We start from the raw sequence: 20,350 nt of genomic DNA on the forward strand, positions 1-20,350 counted from the left end.
CGAATCTTTTAATCAGATATTCTTTTAAGTACGAAAATTTTCATTGTAAACACCTTTCTCTAATAAAAATCAAGAGACTAGATTTTAAAACAGATTAAAAGTAAAAGTACGATAAAATTGCCAAATAATCGATTTATTAAATCTATTTATAAAATAAATGATCATAATACTTCATAATAATACAAAATTTCATTAAAATAAATAACTCTGATCATAGATGCAAAATATAATACTTATCAAATCGGTAGATTTCAGGGACAAAATTGTACCAAATATATTATTAGATTATGGAATAGAATATATTATTTTTATTTTAATATAAACAGGAAATTCCGTTTCGATGCGAGTAACCTATTTAAATAAAAATATATGGAAAAATCAACGTATATTTAACAATATTAATAATCAATCTTCTAAAATTATTAACATTATTCAAACTAAAATGATAAAAATAAATTTTTAAAATCTCCAAATATATCATAAAATAATATTAATTCACTGGTATTTCAATAAAAGGTACAAATTCATTAATAAAATAAAAATATAAATAAATTAATAAAATACTTATTGGAAATTGAAGGAACGTAAAGCAATACAATAATAAATCAAGATCATGAAACATTAGGATAAAATTTATTTGCACAAAATATATTATAATAATTTCGGAATTGCGATTAACAAAAAAGAATGAGCTGGCGCCATAGTTATCGTTGATATAATCTCAGATCATTCATTCAATTATTGCGAAAAGTACAAAAATCAAACTTTATAATTCGACTTCACAGAACTATTGCAATTGAATTTTTCTAACGGAAAAAATTCTCCCATATAAAATACTACCGTTAAAATAATTTTAAATAGTAATAGAATTTCGCTTTAGATCGCTCAACAATGGGATTCGTTCATTTTTCAAATTCCAATAAAAAATCCTCGATAAATATTATTCCTGTAGTAATTCTCGTCAATTGGACATCCGGAAGACTATTCGCTGTCAACGTCCCATCTTCATACTCTTTATTATTATTTAAATTTGCGTCCTTTCACAGTTGCCTCTCGTCACAGTATCCGCGAATTCAGCGGATCATCTATGCGGCCGGCGATAAGGGAAGCGGATGTTTCGTCGTCGATGATGAAGTAGAGAAACGGATGATCGACTGAGAAAGATACAAAGCCAACTCTGTCCAGAAGACCATCAGCTAGAATGAACAAACGTTACGTGGCTATGAAAAGTGAAACTTGACCATCCACTTTGCGTGTACGTAGGCATAAAAATTTCTTACGCAACGTGAAAAGAATTGACGTAGGAATTGACGTGATAAAAATGTGAATAATTATAAGAATAGAGAAAGTCGATATTTTACAATTGTAATTTAGCTGTTTAATTAAATAAAAATTTATAAATATTATAAATTTTTATTTATGAAGATGTTAGCTTATGCATATGTGTATATATATATATATATATATATACAAGTGTATGTGTAATTATTAATTTTTGCTTTATTAAAACAATTATTTAATGAATTTATTTTGAAAAACTCGAATGAGATAGGATAATGATTTTTTGCTTCGAAATTGTCTCAATATTTTTTGTTCGAACAATATGAAAGAAAAACGCTAATTCGTATATTTCATAATTTATATAAAATCAGCCTTAAACTATTAGGCTGAAAGCTTTTTTAATAAAACTACAATAATACACTACAGTTGAGAGAACGTGAAAGACCTTTGATCCCTTTATAAGAATTCAAACACTGAAAAATAATTGCAATGCGGCAATCTCAATAATTTTCATAACAAATGCTTTATTAATATAGAAACGAGAATTATTTTAAAATTGGTTTGCCCTTAAGAACTGTACATTTATACTAATACAGAAGAATGTAAATATAAATTAAATCTATTCGCTTTGTTAGCAATTTGTAATAACACTGAATAATATAAAGTTGAACATTTATTCATGCGTATTTTGATATCGATATATGTAGATATTAAATTTCAATTGTCAACATTGAGAAAGACTATAATAAAATAAACGAAATATAATTTCTACGTGTCTTCAATATTTATTTTATACATAATATTAGAATTCTCAGAATTTTCAGATATTTTATTTAAAACAGATTTATAAAATTATGGCAAGCGTCGATGGATTTACTACAATAGCAAAAATAAAATAAATCTGAGTTCCTTAATAATCCCCTTTAGCTATCGAACAATATATACTAATATATCGAAGAATAATAAAAATTGCTACAACTGAAATAAATATCGCAATCTAATTAAGTGAATATTCAATGAGCGAAATCGAGACAACAATAGATGAAAATACAAAATAGTATTGTAGTATCGTGAACGTGAAAATGAACAAATGAAAATAAAGGATAGAATTAATCCAACTATTAAAAGAACAACTAACTGGTTTTATAATGTTTCTCTCTCTGTCTATATATATATATATATATATATATATATATATATATATAGTATACACAATACGCAGACCTATTTATCAATTTATCTCTCTTGCTCTCGCAGAATTGTCTTGGCACTGACTCAAATATCAAGATATCAGCACTTAGTTTAAAATATGTCTGAACAAAATCTCTCGCTTTCTTCGTTACAAGAGTGAGAAAATTCAGAGTGGTGCATCGTCACGAGTATATGCTTTAATTGAATGAATGGGGAGAGATAAAAAGTCATTGATTCATGACATTGTCAGCTGTAATTTTATTTGGTATTTTTCTGTTTCCAAAAGAGTAAAATAAAAAAAAAAATTGAAAATTTTCCTTGCTATCTAAGAATTTGCTCTATTATAAATTTACTTGATATTAATGCAAAATGCATTCATTATTTTTTATACAAATTTATTTCAGAAAATTTTACTATAATTTATATTTACCCATTAGTAGTGGTTTACATAGTTTCCATAGCTTATAGTTTCTTTTCTTCTTCTTTTTTTTTTTTTTTTTTTTTAATCGTATTACATTACTTACAACTGCTTCCAAAATAATTAATATTCAATAAGTCCATCAATTTTAATTGGGTAAATTATTATTTAAGCGTGTATTTATAAATCTATTTTCATTAAAGCGCAATCCATATTTAAATATTTTATTAATTATTTTGTAAACAAGACTTAACAAGTTTACAGTAGTGTTACTCTCTAAAAATATGTGAAATATTTGTAATACATTTATATTTAATGAAATTATTTTTTTATACACGCGGACGAATGATGCATTCAAGTAAAATATTTGCTATCTAGAAATTAAATCACGTAACTTTCAGAGGATGCAATCGAGATATGTTTTTATTAGTATATGAACGTCGTAGAAGTTTTGCTTAGTACTATTGATGGAATACGTTGAAATATCATTGGAATGAAATATAAACATAATATAATCGATATTTATATAAATATCAATTTTTATCGCCATAGAAATTGAATATCGGGAAAAGTTTCCATTTATTACCAAATTAACTTTAACGAAAGTTTGAAAGAAAATCTTATAATCCTCATATTTTACAAATAACAATTTTTAAATATTGTACTCTTGATAATTACTTCTAGTCTAAACTTAATTTATAAAAATTATCGCAATTCTATTTTATAAATAATATCGCGTAAATCTGTAAACTAACGGACATCATAAAAAATATGTTTTACCTAATGATTTCTAAATTATAATGATTACTTAGTTCTGACCACATTTTTAGATTAATTATTTAAATGATAACAAAAACGAGGTTTCCAAACACTTTTTGTCTCTTATGAAATCGATGGAGTATATTAATAAACTATATTAATATTCTTAAATATTTTACTGTACAAACGTATTTACAAAAAGTTATTAGTCTATAATAATTTTACAATATATAAATAAGTAAATACGTAAGATTTGTGAAAATAATGACCATGAAATCCCGTATGAATATATTATTCATCCAATGACTCCAAAGTGTTTGTATTCAAAGGAAAATATAATATCACAATTTAACTAAAAGCTCGACTTTGCAACTTCCTGATTCATGATGATATCGAATATGGAGAAACGAGAGAGAATTTCAGACTATGCATTTATTTGTTTATTATAAATAGTACAAATAAGTTGAATGTTACTTTTGCATTTCGTTAACTAGATTGGTAAGGGTGTGGTGCTCTTCGATCATTATAGATGTTTACAAATCTATTTGTTCGAGGCTTAAGGGAAGAAAAAAATGTACTTTTTCTGCATTATCCATGAGAATATGGAGTAGTTTACGTTAAACGATAGGTAAATATTTTGTTATAAATTCCTTCTTAATCAATAAATTGCCGTGATAATAAATGTGAAAAGCGATTGGTTATATTTTTTGGGTTAATTATCGTTTTTCATAACAGAACGAGAACTCGAGAATGAAAGTATCAATTATATTATTTGGATGTTATGCGTGTATGTGGCATCGATAAATCCCCAAGAATATTTCATATCGAGAATCATCATTAGAGAAATCGAGCCAAACTCGGATTTATTCATATTTCCAATTCACTGAATACTGAATAATAAATGTATGTATGAAGTGTAAAGACATTTACGAATTACAATTCGAATAAAGTCCGAGTTTGCACGTTTGGCACAGTGGGGCGAAAAGAAAATATCCAAAATCCAAGCACATAGTAAATAAATACGCGTAAGGGCTTATTTGTTCGTTAAAGAGAGAGAGAGAGAGAGAGAGAGAGAGAGAGAAATAAATGGCGGCAATCGCGTAAGTGGTTAAGATGATAAGCCGTTCGTAAACTTAATTGTCTTAATCGCGAGGCATAAAATGCCTGTAAAGGCCATAAAGACAAGCATTCTAAAGTGTTGAAAGCAGCCAGGATTCAGTAGTCGAATAAAGCTCGGGCAAAGCCTCGGTTAAGCATTGAAGAGCGAAGCTGAAGCGAAACTGGAGGGGCTCGCGCCGTACCTGGTCGCTGAAATCGATAATCGTCCCTGCGAGGCGGCAGGATAAGCTGCGGCTTCCCTAGCAGCGGATCTCCGTTGCTGGTCTGTGTGCCATTACCACCTGCGTCCTCCTTCATGTAGTTGCGGATGTTTACGGCGATGCTCTGCTGAACGTCGCGCGCATACACCCCGAGGTCGGGCGTCATCGGCGAGAGGTCAGCCAATCGGGGCTCGAACACGTCCTTGATACCCAGCTGTAAGAAGGGGATCGAAGCTTTCAATGGGTCTTTTATGGTGATGTTGCTCATGATGTAGTGGGCGCGTAAAGCATGGAGTTCGTAAAAGAGCTTTGATCGCCGTGTGGTTGGCAAAGTTGAGATTTGCCGACGGTATTAATATTGTTTCGGCTGTTCAAATTTTCGTTCGTTTGCGTTAGATTGCTAGTATTAGCTCACATGTTGAATGTTTGAACAATGTCCACACATATATGACGAGGCTAATAAATCAAATATAGCAAATATACGTGGCCGACGCGTTACATAGCAACAAACAGTCCTTGCGTATGGACAATTTAATTGCTTCGAGTGAAAATAAAGTCGTGCGTGAGATGGTAAGGCTTGCGAATTGTAAACAATAATTAAACGAATTGCGAACAGTAACGGCTCGTACTAAAAAACGGCTTCCGTAGCTTAACACATGCTTTCCTTCTCAAATGCACTAAACGTAATGTACTATAGAAACTATAAATTACTACACCCTTCGGACATTTTTATTTCAAGGCAAACTTTTCATTCTTCGAGGACACTTTTCCATTTGATGACAAACTGATGCACCAAGTCTTTCATAATACATGATGATACGTTATCATCTAACAGATAATATTAAGCTGACATTAAAGAATAGGAAGGATTTACAAAGGCTTATGATATAATTTCGTAAGTGAATATATGAAATAAATTGAAGGCAATTAGCTTAGGAATGGATTTTAATTGCTTCATAGACATACGCGCACACACACACGCACGCACGCACGCACGCACGCACGCGCGCACGCACACGCACACGCACACACACACGCATGTATATATATATATATATATATATATATATATATATTTGGCTGTTGCATTAATTAAATCAAAAGTATTTGAGAATATTTCATATATTTTACTTCGTAATTAAAGAATTCAAAGATTCGTATAATTATTGCATGACTTTTCATTTTGTAAAACTTTGGCTAAATCCGTACAGCAGGTAAGTAAAGTGAAGTTAAAGATTCGTTTAGAAAAATGAGTGAACAACGTTTAGTAAATTACACTCTTAATACATAATAATGAACACCATTTTTACACGTTTAACAAAAGATATATATATATATATATATATATATATATATATGCGATTATCATAGTACTAAATTATCTAGAGTATTTAATAATCTCTATTGTTTTTCAAATGCTTGCCTTGTTTATTTTTAGATGCAGAGTATATAATATATGCAATGATAAATTACATACTTTGCGAGAATGCCATTTTATAAATTATCTCAAATTAATCATCATTAATCTACTTATTTTTCGGAATTTCGAATATTAATGATTAATTAATAGTAAAAGATAGAACACAATTCATTATTAACTGTCTTAAAGATAAAAACAATCATATCCGTACTATTGATTATAAATTAGTGAAGTTAATTGCAAGATTTTCCATCTTTTTTTTTTTTTTGCTTTTCTTGTTTTACTATCTCATAAGACCCATTCGAGCTCACATGAATTTATTAAATAATTACACGCAAGGGAAAAAAGTTGAAACTAATATAAATCCTCTTAAGGCCTGATATTATACGATTTCATTAAAATTTGTATCTACCAAATACCAAAGCGTAATCCACTTTACTGGTAGTATATATGTACGGCATAGCAATGATTAAAATTAATTTTTTTTTTTTTTTTTTTGCCCCCATGAAAAGCTATTTCTTACTTGTTACTTAGGCTATTTGCAATCCAAACCGTTAGTTCAAATAAAATTCTATTAATTCTACGAGACAATCATTTTTTTTTTCTTTTCTTTTCTTTTCTTTTTTTTTTATCTACTCATCCGAATAGATGCACGTATGACATAATTTATTTAGAGCTACAGGGATTATCTTGAAAATTACAAAGTATTTTATAAAGATTATATAAAGATCGTAATGTCGTGTGCGTTTTATCTTTCGTCGTTATTTTATCGAATTCTCGAATATAAAAGTTAGATTAAAGAATAAAGTTTAAGCACAGTTTCTCGATTGTCGTATCATTTACGATGTTGGACAGATTCATAAAACCCTGAACCTCGTTACAACGAGCTTTCAAATCACAAGCATTACGATTGTACTCACCCTCTGCAGGTAAGGTGTGAGGGTGACGAAGCCCCGGAGCATGAAGGAGGGTATGGTGGCGTGCACCCAGGTACCCTGGAGCCTCCTGCGCAAGAGCCGCAGACTATGCCCGGAGAGTTCCCGCGCCAATCGGCCCGTATCGACCCTCTCCGTCGGCAGGAACAGCATCACGTTGTACCTGGGATTCTGTGGGTGGGAGAGAACCAATGAGATAAAGACGTACCGAAGCCGGAGGACGAATGACGCGAGGCTCGATTGGCCTCGATCTTACTCTACGGGGGATGCTGTCCCCATTCTTAATTAAATATTCCTTAACTGCGCATCCGTTTTGGATGAAGGCGTAAGATACGACAAACCTACCGATTTATAAATCCATTACCGACTACTTTATTGCAGATAATACGCGCTTAACCTGCTTAACTTACTTCCTTTTCACTGGATTAACACGTGTAACGTTTGCCTTCTCGTCCCATCGAAATTAAACATCAGAAATCTAGATTGTTTATATTCATATTCATAAGTCATTGAAAATTGAGGTGTCTTTTTTGTTAATATTAATTTTATATGGCAAACTTTTGGTACTTTGTACCACTGTAAGATGTTATTACGAAAGCTATTACTTTTCATCTTAAATTATCGATGTTTGAATAACTCCACCTGGCTGAGCTGGAGCGAACTTTAAAAAGGAATGTGCCTTAATGCTGCACTCTTTGAAGTAACTTTGAAAGGGTGAATACAATTTTTTAATTCTATTGAAATTTATAAAGTTATGGACTTATGAAGGTTGAACGTTTAATCGGCCGACTAATCACCAGTTGGTGAGAACGAATTTTGTATTTTTCATATCTAACAAAGCTTTTCAACACATTTTAAATAAGAACAAATGCACAATTAGCTATATCTTATGTGCATCTTATAAAATAACAATTATTTCGAGATAATTATAAAAATTCTTCGACTTTGCCAATAGTATAACGTACCTAATGTACCGAATATACTGCACTTAACGAAGGTTCTAAATAACGAAGAAATAATTTCTATCGAAGTTGCAAGTGACACTTGGATGAAATTTACCTCACCAATGAGGAGAAAGAAGAAAAAAAGATGGCAATCATAAATACACAAACGTATACTAACATCCAATGGGAATTCGAGAACGGCAGCCTTGAGCGAAGGGAAGTAGGCGAAGGGCAAAACTGCTGTGTAGGAAGATGCCGGCACGTTCGCCACTTCGCAACCATTTACCAAAAACTGCAGGTCCACCACGTCATGGGAATTTTCTGGCAGAGATACCTGGTCCGCCCATATGTCAAGATCCTGCATCCATAATCCGTCATCTGTAAAATTGTGAGTGATATTGTGAATATATTGCTAATAAATACACAAGTGATTCGAGTCTGACACTTTCCTCTCTTCTTCGTTTCTCCTTTTTAATCATTAAACGCACTTGCCATTTATGCTTAGAATTTATTTTATAATACACTGATAAGACTTTATATCTAGCTACCTGGTAAGACTTATAATTTAAAAGTTCTATATAATTTATTTGACAAGTGTGTTGATTAGAAAAATAATCAACCAATTAATTAATATTGTTTATTCTTTAATTATTCTCTATTACGTGCGAACGTTTATTCGAATGTTCACAAAGTTTTTGCATAGTCAAGTAAAACTTAAAATGTTTTATTAATTAAACTATTTATAAAGACAATAATATTTATATTATATTTTTAACGCCGTGAATTTATTTTTAAAAACAATGGAAGCGTCATATTTTCACCAAAATTTCTCGCATAAAGAAAACTTCTAATTTTCTTAAATACGTCTGTGGTTATTACTAATATTGATACCGCAATATTATTATTAAGTAATAATTCGTGATTATTAAGATATAAATTTTATGAAACAAAATCTATATATATATATATATATATATATATATATATATATCAACGACTTACAACAAAACCTCATGTAATGTAATATTTGATGATAATTTTAATAAAAATATATATTTTTTATATAGTATTATTATAATTAATATTTGTGTGTATTTAAATGTACACTTTAATCCAAATAGAATAAATTCAAATCATATACTTTAGTTTCGAAATTAATAGTTAAATTATTTTACTTATTTTAAGCAATTATTTATTTTTATTTACACAATATTTTATACTCTCCTTATGCAGTGTTTTCTTAAAAATATTTTATTAATTGAGAGAGACTTGAAGTTGTATTGAAATAAAAATTACAATTTAGATATTTAATAACAATAGAAAATACTATAATATATTTCAAATGATGTATTATTATTATTATTATTATTATTATTATTATTATTATTATTATTATTATTATATAAGAAAATTTGCGAAATAGAATTGTTTATAAATTTTAAAAATAAATGTTTGCGCTCCTTTTACAGAATATAGACTTGCTAATCTAAATGTATATTCTTTACTGTGTATTATATTTGCTTATTACAAGATATCAACAAATTGTAAAAATAATCTTCTGAAACTGTACATTGTCATAATTATAATATTTTTTACGCAACAAATTACTATAGAAATTATTATGGAAAAATTGAAAATCTCTTGTATATAAACAAATAGTTACATTTATATTTAAATCAAATAATAATTATTTAATTTCAACAATTACAGCATTGCATTACTATATATTATGTATTATGATACCTTGTATGTACAATAATAGTAATAGTATAAAACAAATGATTCTTAGACTTAATTTATTCATTTATTTTATCACAATTCTCGTATTTGTTTTATTTTTATTTATTTTAATTTATTCATTTTACTTACACTTCTCATATTCGTTGCTTTTCATTGCATATTCATTGCTTTGTTTATGCTTTAACAAATATAATGAAATAATTTGTTTGAAATATTTCATTTACGTAAAATACAATTGTTAATGAATTATTTATAAAAAGTACTCTTTGTTCTTTTTTTTTCTGTAAGGTATAATATTCTATTACATTTCTATTACATTTTTATTTTACTCTTATATTTATAATGTATCTCATGTTTTATAATTAATATTTTCTATTTAATCCTATTTATGTATGACAGATTTTTAATATAAGAACGGTTTTTCTAGTATAATAAAATATATATATATAAAAAAAAAAAAAAAAAAAAAAAAAAAACATATCTATAAAAGCATTTCCAATTGTATATTTTTATTACAGCAATTTTTTCGAAATAGTAAAACCTCGTTTTTTGTACTTTTGTACACATTACTATAAAACGTTTAAATATACATATATATATATATATACATTAATTATCCTCCACATACACGCGGATGTATTATAACATGGGGAGGGGCTATAGATTATAATGCTACCATGAAAATGTAACACAGCTGTGTCCTTGCAGTATGATTATCCTTTTTCAGTGTAATTATTATAAATTAAAGAAGTATATTGTACAACATAGCAAGTGTCTCAATTATTAATTTAATTGATTATTCCGACTATATTGTGATTATTGTAAATACTCCTTACATTCTTATGCACATATACATTTATGCGGTCCACGTTAACATTTTAACGTCTTCCATTTTCTTTAATACCAATAAATTTCAAAAATAACGACAAGTAATTGCTCGTATTTCTTTACTCCATGAAAATACAAATACCCATAAAATGAAGATACTAAACTTTAAACTTGCCTTTCATACACTTTGCATCAAATATATATATATATATATATATATATATAATACAAAGTAACTACTACAATAGCGACGGTAAGTATTACAATGACTAAGTTTATAACATTTACTATCTCAATTTATTTCGAAAGTGAAAGAATGAAAATGGTTCACCCAATACAGACGAGTTTGTAATTTAATTTTTATTTGAGATTATTTCTATCTTTCAATGTGACTAGTTATTCGGCTTTTACATAACATTATTTATTCTTTGCTATTTTTCATTTTATTGACACTCATTTTATTACGGTCTTTAAGTGAAAAGTTATTGAATAAGTGATATTTTCTTTTAAAGTTACGATTAACAGAAATATTCAAAAACATTTAAGCTTGAATAGAGCTTAGAATTAAAATAAAAAATATAAAAAAAAATATCAATATTTATCAATGACTTTTTTTTTTTTTGTTTAATTATTTATAATCAAGTACAAATCTAATACATCGTTATCCATATTGATCAAATATTGCTAAGTAAATAAGTTTAAAACAAAATTTGTATACTCGAATAAATATAATTTTTAATTGTTACTCCACTTATATTTCATATCTTATAATTTAAAAAAATGTGTTAACGATTAAAGTCGCGGAAACTACAAATTATAATTGTGTAACAAACGAACTTTCATTTTCATTATTAGTCTGACGTAAAATTCATACTTTTTGTAAATTATTTCAGAAGTAAAGAATTGTTAAGAAATCACGTGACTCTTTATTGTCCATTTTTATGAGAATTCACATTTGCAAATATCAATCTTAATATTATTAGTTATACATATGTATATATATATATATATATAAAATTTATTTGGTTGATCAGCTGTTTGGCATCCATTAAATTCGGAGAAGACGAGCGTATACGCTAATCAGGACAATGATAACGCACACACAGTACAAGGATTTAAACGGTAATAGAACTTGATTTGGTAATCGTAAGAAAAGACTTGACTCGAAGTTATTTTAAGAATATTATTTGATTTATTGATTATCATTTATTCGATAACATGTCGTTGCGCGGAGTGATGCGAACGATCGTTCAAAGTCCTTTTAAAGTAACACGCGTACTTATCAATATTCCAAGTTGCATTTGTCAGGCGTTTGATGGTAAGTTGCTTATAAAATTTTAATTAAGCTTAAAGTCTATCGGAAATAACTGATGATTGCACGATATATGCGTGATTATTCAATTGGACGGACAGTTAATTGTAAGAGAAGACAGTTAGCTTTAAAACTTTTAAGACTCAAACACTTTGTATTACAATATATTTTGATTTTAAATTGCTATTAATAATAGCACAGGGTATAAAGAAACTTATTTCCGTCTCTACTTATCAAGTGGAAATCTCTTCGCTAGCGTACAAACAATAATACAACTTTATCTGTGCACTTGTCATAATTAAAAATGACTGACAGAGCGCCAAGACTGTTTCGCGTGAGCGAGAGCCTGTAATTATCAATTGTTCGCATTAATAATATTCTGAATTTTTTCTCTTTAAAATCATCCTCCCCCCCCCCTCCCACCGCCACAACCACAACCACCCATCCCTCCCTCCCTCAAAACTGTCGAGAAACATACTTATACAACACATTAATACTATGGTAAATTAAAAAAAAATGCCTGTCGAATAGTTCTAAATAAATTATAGGAGCGCGAGCGTTCATTGTGTACCCATACCGAGCCAACTGCATATCACACGTGAATCCTCGACAATTGAAATCGTGAAGTTACCGGCCGCCCGGGCACGCAAGCTAATCGCCGTGATCGCGAGCGACCCTTTCAAATGATCGATAATAAGAGCGAATGGATCGTACGTGCTCGGACGAGTAGTCTTAGCCAATGGTTAGGTTAGAGCCGCTATTATGGCATTCCCTATGCACGCGAATGGGAATGTTTCGGTGGCAATGGCCTACCTGGAATAGCGGTGAAGTAGGCGTCGCTGCTACGTCTCCGTCGGTCGGCGCTGCGACGTCTCACGGGCGCCGATGGTATGGCCGTCGGCGCCGCGACGGTCGCTATGTCCTCCACGACGAGTGTCGTCGCCTCGGCCAAGTTGAGCGGCGACGTCGTCGTCGAGATCAATGCCACGTCCGGAGCCATTGTCGTCGTTGGCAACGCTGCTTCCGTCGTCGTTCTGTTAAAGGGAAGCCCTCGTGTCGGTGCATTAAAAGTTGGCGAATAAATATTGGACTTTAAAACGAGCGTCAGGAGCGACTTATTCTTAATCGTCCTTTCGCTTGACACTCCCTTCCCGTCGAGTGTGTTTTTCGTTTTCTCTCCCTCTCACTCACTCACTCGCTCTCTCTCTCTCTCTCTCTCTCTCTCTCTCTCTCTCTCTGTATAGAAATATCATGTAATTGGCTTAGCGAATAATCGAAAGAGTCGCTGCTTATATCGCGGCAGCTTTATCACGCAATAAAAGTAATTCCAATACCGAAATCCCGTACGACGCGTAGCCGATATTCTCATCCATACGTGTGAAAGTAAAGTTAAGTGTTAAGAGATGCCATTGGCAAATCAAGGCCAAAGAGATTGAATAGAGACTCGCATGGAATTATTAATGGGAGCTTCGTTGATGAAATTATTAAAGGGATATGACAAAAATTCACCAAAAAGCTTCATTAGTTTGCCTTAATACATTTATCGAGTTGTTCGCAATGGGATATTTCGAGACTCGAGGATCATTATGATTACTTACGCCTGCGTCGTCGTACTGGTTGTCACGGGCAAAGTCGTCGCGGCTCCCTCAGCTTCATCCGACTGAGAGACCGAGGATGACATGACTGTACCTGTCGTAGTCCCCATTGTCGTCGACGTATCGGTGTTCGGCAACATTGTCACGACACTGGGAGATGTTGTCGTACCTGCGCGAACATCGTTATACTCCGTGTGGACCAATTAAAATAAACTCGTCATTTATAACTTTCAAAGTAATAACGATGCCTTTCAAAAGTATTCTAATACATAGATGTTTAGCATCGACAATTCTAATTATTTAATAAGATATTGTATTAATAGCGTAATAATTGCCAGTTTATTCGATTTAGCCTTTGTAAACATTGCAATGATTTTTAATTGTATTTATATTTTTTCTATGTAAACATATCGAAGATTTAGTTTTACTAGATGAAAAAAATAAATAAATAATTAGCAGAACAATTATATGCATGAGTGAAACATTGAAAGTGTTAAATTACATATGTATTTCATGACAGTTTAGTGTGTTGGTAATGTAATTTAACCGCTCAAATGAAATTGTATGGACGAGTAAGAGTGTTGTTCAATTCTCACTGATAGCAGCTACTTTTGCAAATCGGATAAAAGCATTCGTTTTCCAACTGTCAGAAGCAAATACAACAGAAAACATTTTGGAATATCATCGAGACTTTATTACATTTACAATATATATATATATATATATATATATATATATATTATTCTTCCCTAGTCTAAAATAATAATATTGTTGTTGGTAGAAACAGTGTGCGCTATTACTCGTACCTGGTTGGTTTGTTTTTGCTATTGGCGCATCGGTCGGGAAGATTGTCGATTCAGGTGGCAGACTCGTTGTCTGGGTATCCGGTGTCGTAGTCGGCGACATTGTGCTTGTTGACGAGCCCTTTAGACCGAAATTTGACGTGCTATTAGCGTCAAAGTCAGATAGATCGACCGACAAGTCGAATCCATAGAATCTAAGGATATCCTCGTATTCGCCACGTAAACTTGTATTCTCACGGTTGAGGTTCAGTCCTCCGAGGAAGCCGTCGGGATTGAGATATGTCTGAATAACAGTGATAACTTGAATTCAGACGAATTTTTTTGTTGGAAATTTTTCAATATTAATGTAATAAAATAGTATTATTATAATTTTGGATTACACTTAAGCAAAAGCATTATTGAATTTCTAATTTGAATGTAATTATAATGAGAAAATACTATTATTCTTTAACCTAATATCTAATATTAAGTATTAAATTTTTACTGATTGTACATGACTTTTTATCAATAATTAAATTTTAATCCAATATAATTATCATTGAAATACTAATACTTATTGAATTCATTCGTTTAACAACGATAATAATAATAGTAAATTATTTTTTATTTTCATCGTATTATTTATAAATTACTTGATTGTATAATCTACGTTTTATATTATCGTAATACCCTATATTTATCAATATCATAATTATTTTGGATAATAAATTTTAATATTAAGTTATAATAATCATATTTCTCTAATGATTTTCAAACTTCTTTTATTCTCTTTTATTATTATATACATACATATATATATATATATATATATATATATATATATATATATATATAAGATACTATGAAAACACGCCGAATAGATTATATCATATCAATTGTATATATTAATGCCCCTATCGTAAACAATTATATATTCAATTTATAGTATTCCAAATAATAATATTAATGTCTATATAAAGTTTAATATTCGTTATTATAATAATATATAGATTATGAAAGTATGAGAAGGGATAAAGAATTCATTCCTTTACTACAGTACGATGATTAGGTTTTTAAAAATCTTAAAACATAAGATTTTCCGTATTGACAAACAATATGTAAGCGATGTGTATTAGCATAAAGCAATTCATATATATGTATATGTATGCTTATCGATAAATAATGTTTGGAAAAATTTGAAAAGTTCTTTAATAAAATGTAAATTATTGTTTTTATAAATATATATAAATATAAAATAAACAGAAAATTGGAGCCCGAACCCTCGTATGTAACGACGAGATTCCCCAAAGGATAAATAACTAAAAGTAAATGATAGATTTGCTTCGATATCGAAAATGTCGTTGCATCCGCATACTAACCCAGTCACTTAAGCTGTCTAGAATCTTCCGCGTCGTGAAGATATAAAAGATCGATCCTCCCAAAAAATCCTCCATACCACGCCCCTTCGTCTCTCTCTCTCTCTCTCTCTCTCTCTTTAGGAGCCACACTTACCCTGAGTCTACGATGGATATCCCTCATTCCAACCCTAACAGCATTCTTATCACGCGGCATCCCCAACGAGTCGATAATCTGCTGACGACTGCGTGACGACGAGCCCTCGTAGAGGGCAGCCATGATAAAGCCGACTCCTGCTGGTGAAAAGGCCACGTTGCCATTGTCCAGGTATTGCTGCAATATCCGTATGCCTAGCTCGTTTATGATGTCGGACATGAGGTCGATGGCGCGTCTAGGTGGCAAGGGTAGGAGTCTAGGTCGGTACCAGGGCTGATAATGAGGCTGGAGATTCTGATAATGAGCCGCCGTAAATAATAATGGACCTGAAAGAAGCCAAAAGTAATCAAAGTATTAAATCACATTTTCGCTTTGAGACTTATGACGCGACACTTTTCTCTCAACTCGATTGCGTTAAAATTTTCACTATTTAGTTCTCAATGTTAAAAGTCGTTTCTTAATAAGTTACCGTATGTTCAGAAAACATAACACTTTATCAAAAATACCATTTCCACCCTAAGTTTCAAAAAAGTTATGTTTAAATGTGACATTTTTATGATTAGACGTTCCGTTATTGTACAACTTAAGCAGTGACGTTGACGTTGCATACATAATGAAATAGTTGTTGAACTATAATATTATTGATATACATATATATATATATATATATATATAACATATAATATAATATACAAAATATTAATCTATTAACCTGCAATTCTATTATTTATCGACATATGCATCAAAGTAACACTTACCGCGATTCACCCTCAAAAGTTACTTTATTTTGTAATGACTTCCCACGTACTTATAATACTTTAGTAATTCACAATACACAGATAAAAACGCTAATTCTTATTGTTAGTATTCAAAGAAGAAAAAAATTAATAATTATACTCAATACGAGTGTCTATTAACAACGTTGAAAACATTTTTCACACGATGCGTCTCTTTAACCTTCCTTTGCTTAATTATACTCGAGAAGTGCAAAATACACGTATGTACACAGAAGATATATTATGCAGAAATAACGATTAATGCAGGACAAAGAGAAAACTCGGCTACTTTAACGGTTTTACTTCTCAAAGTGATATACGAATTGACCGAGGCAGAGGCAAAACGAAACCTCTGTCGAGAAAATTTCGCGACTATGCAATTTCATTAAAAGATGTCGTTTACGAAGAGCTCGTGAGCTCGATCGGGATTATAATGTATCCATACTCTACGAAAATAAATCCACTTTCACTGCTTCAATAAATTGAATAGATTGAAAAGATAATGATATTATATAATGTTCTCTATGTAAATCCGTATATTAATTGAAAGAGCTGGTAAAAATCTTTAAATATAATGCCGTAAATTAACAATTCCTAATCCGACCAATTGCAACGAAAATAATAGCTAATATACCGAACGTACCATTTGCCAAATAATGCAAGTTGCGCAATACAAATTAATCTCTCGACAGAATATAAATGTGTTTATTTATCATGTTATGAGCGCTTATTTTTATCATAAATAATCAAGCTCTTAATACTTAATCCGAAATCGTTGGAAAAGCAATAATAATATTGTAATAATGTAATTTTACTATAAATGATCGAATTTCTTATTTAATTATTACAAAATACATTCTTGTCATATAAAATTCATGAAAAAGCGCAAAAGTAATGAAGAGAAAACAAGTAATGCCAATACTCACCATAATAGCGATCACCGATTAGTAATAATTCAATTATTTAGAATATTGTATTCTTTCAATACATTCAAATTGAAGAATAAATGTATGCTTCCATAACTGATATTTTTCAAATTCACCATAATGAACAAATATTATAATAATAAATGTATCAGTTCTGTCATTATAATGTCTATATGTATTGTATGTAATAACTATTTGATATTAATTAAAACAAACGGACTGATAATCATGAAAAATATCAAAAATTAGATGAAAAGTCGTAAATTATCTCCGTTAAAGTATGTGTATGAAAAATCGACAGATGCTAACTTCTTTTCACAGTCTTTTTATAAAAAAAAAAAAAAAAAAAAAAAAAAACCGTATTTTATTTTTTAAAACGCGATTCTATCTTATTAATTTATATGTCGCTATATTATAAAATTTAGAAGAATTTTGATTTGGCAAATTAATTCATATTTTTCGAATTGTTAAATATTAACATTAAATTCTATCTAATTTTTTTTTTTATTTATTTTTTGTTTTTATACTTATTTAATTTTTTCATTTGTAACATTTAAAATATAAATATTTATGTAGTAGCATCATTTAATTAACATCAATTAACGTTGGATGTTATTGCATGAGAAATCTCGATTTGTTTAATAGAAAATATATAAAAGGGAAACAATAAGAAAGATTTCAGACGTAAAAGAAACAATTGCGCAACTTTCCATAAAAGTCAAGTATAACTGAGATTTTCTTGTTCCAGTTATTCATTTGAACTGACGTTATTTGTATATTCCCGGCTTAAGCACTTTGTGGCCTAATAAAATTTATTTTCATTTTAAGTAAATTATTAAAAAATATATTATACCATATTGATGTAAAAAAAAATCCATTATAAATAATAATAAATAATAATAATAATAAAAAATAATAATAAATAATAAAAATATAATAATATAATAATGTAATAAATATAATAATAATATAATAATATAATAGAAATGTTAATAAAAAATAATACAGCGAATATTTTTAAATAAATCGTAAACGTTTACGATAAAAAATTTAATGATTAAAATAATACAGTAATGTTAGAAGTCAATTAGAATGATTATATAAAATATTATAAAGCTAAAATACAAAATGTACTACATATTAAATGTGTATTAAATTACTTTACGTATAAATTATGAATTAATTTATACTGAATTTGGAAATGTTTTGAAATATTTAGTTTTAAATTAAGTTTAAAAAATGCTATTTAAATTCACTTAAACTCTATAATCTTGGAATAAAAGTAAAATTTGTTTATAAGACAATATACATTTACATATATATATATATATATATATATATATATATTTATGTATCTTATTATGCATCTCTAAATAAGTAATAAAATATTTTCAAATCACTTTTAAATATTGCAATTTCTAGAATTAATGTTACATAATAGTTCATTATATAATAGTTAATTTATATTCAATGTATTTGTTAAGGTTAAAACATTGGTGCTTCATTGTTCTTCGATTGATGTTCAAATTACGAAATGCTGCGATGGAATTTTTGATTTTATTTTAATTTTAATTTTATGCCAATAACTATGTATTAAAATTGTAACAAAATTTAATTTTAACGACAAATGATTAATTATATTAATTTAAAAAATTCTTGAATGAGATAGAGGGGCTAAAGGAAAATTTCATTTATTTATTGATTATTCTACCCTCTATGGATTAACATAATCCAACCAACGAAACCGAATTAAAATTGAACGAATAAATTACATGATAATAAGATGTATCCAGTAATGAAAAAATTGATGCTCCGCGATGCATTATCAGCCATCTTCTTCCTTCTTTTTTGTTTTTTGTTTTGGATTCTGCAAACGTCTTTGATTGACCGAACCCCGTCTTATCAGATGTTTTTCCTTTTGTATTATTCGATCCTGATCTTATAATTTTCCCATAGCTTGCGCCACACTCGCATATGTCCGAGTAAAAAATTTATAGATTGAGAAAACAACAATAATCGATATTTTACGGAAAAAAAGTAAAAAGAAAGAGAAAGAAGAATGATTTTAGTAAACAAATAAAATCGAAAATTCTTTAAGACAAAAAATCTCTCTCTCTCTCTGTATAATTAACTATATGTTTTCTCTAATGCACATATAAGGTTTTATTTATTAATAGTTATACTGCAGATAATCATTGATATCCCAAAGATTCGAGATAACGGATGTTCTATCGAACCGTCCCGCCTAATGCAATTCCCATAAACATACAATTGACAAATGGATTTTTTTAATTTAAACGGTGAGTTTACTAGTGTTCGTGAGGAAAAATGCAAAAGGACTGTTGAGAAACGAGAGCACGACGTGCCTGAGCATCGTTTAAATAATTTACTCGTAACACGTGCAGCATGCAATAATCGTTATCGCTCGTATTGCCTGCGGCTTGCGATCCCGACGCGATGCACAATGGGACTGAGGAGTCCGAGTGTCGGGCCCCGAGAGAAAAGAAGCGACGCCTTACTCCCCCGCTGGCTAATCACAACAAGGTCGTACCGTACACAAGTCCAATCGCCGTGGTTTCTTCCTTTTCACCGAGGCTGCCGTGATGGTGAAC

The 20,350-nt window shown here is 29.8% G+C and overlaps 1 protein-coding gene across 1 annotated transcript; it reads right to left on the reverse strand.

Moving 5' to 3' along the window:
* Window positions 1-654: 654 nt before the first annotated feature.
* On the reverse strand, window positions 655-19,777 carry LOC105364713 (uncharacterized). The gene is made up of 9 exons (XM_011502723.1): window positions 19,511-19,777; window positions 16,037-16,362; window positions 14,549-14,828; window positions 13,746-13,911; window positions 12,961-13,181; window positions 8,446-8,645; window positions 7,309-7,494; window positions 4,951-5,182; window positions 655-1,208 (listed from the first exon to the last, which is right to left on the reverse strand). Exons 1-9 carry the CDS (start codon window positions 19,569-19,571, stop codon window positions 1,057-1,059), a joined length of 1,824 nt encoding a protein of 607 aa, XP_011501025.1. The 5' UTR covers window positions 19,572-19,777; the 3' UTR covers window positions 655-1,056.
* Window positions 19,778-20,350: the final 573 nt, after the last annotated feature.

Source organism: Ceratosolen solmsi, unplaced genomic scaffold, assembly GCF_000503995.2.
Source record: "Ceratosolen solmsi marchali unplaced genomic scaffold, CerSol_1.0 scaffold10, whole genome shotgun sequence".
Lineage (NCBI taxonomy): Eukaryota > Metazoa > Arthropoda > Insecta > Hymenoptera > Agaonidae > Ceratosolen > Ceratosolen solmsi.

What these genes read in the sequence shown, in the direction of transcription:
- LOC105364713 (XM_011502723.1), bottom strand. Translation starts at nt 19,571, where the DNA reads ATGGCTGATAATGCATCGCGGAGCATCAATTTTTTCATTACTGGATAC. An exon ending in ATATCCATCGTAGACTCAGG is followed by an intron (nt 14,829 to 16,036) that starts GTAAGTGTGGCT and finishes ACTGTTATTCAG; the next exon opens with ACATATCTCAATCCCGACGG. An exon ending in ACCAGTACGACGACGCAGGC is followed by an intron (nt 13,182 to 13,745) that starts GTAAGTAATCAT and finishes TCCCTTTAACAG; the next exon opens with AACGACGACGGAAGCAGCGT.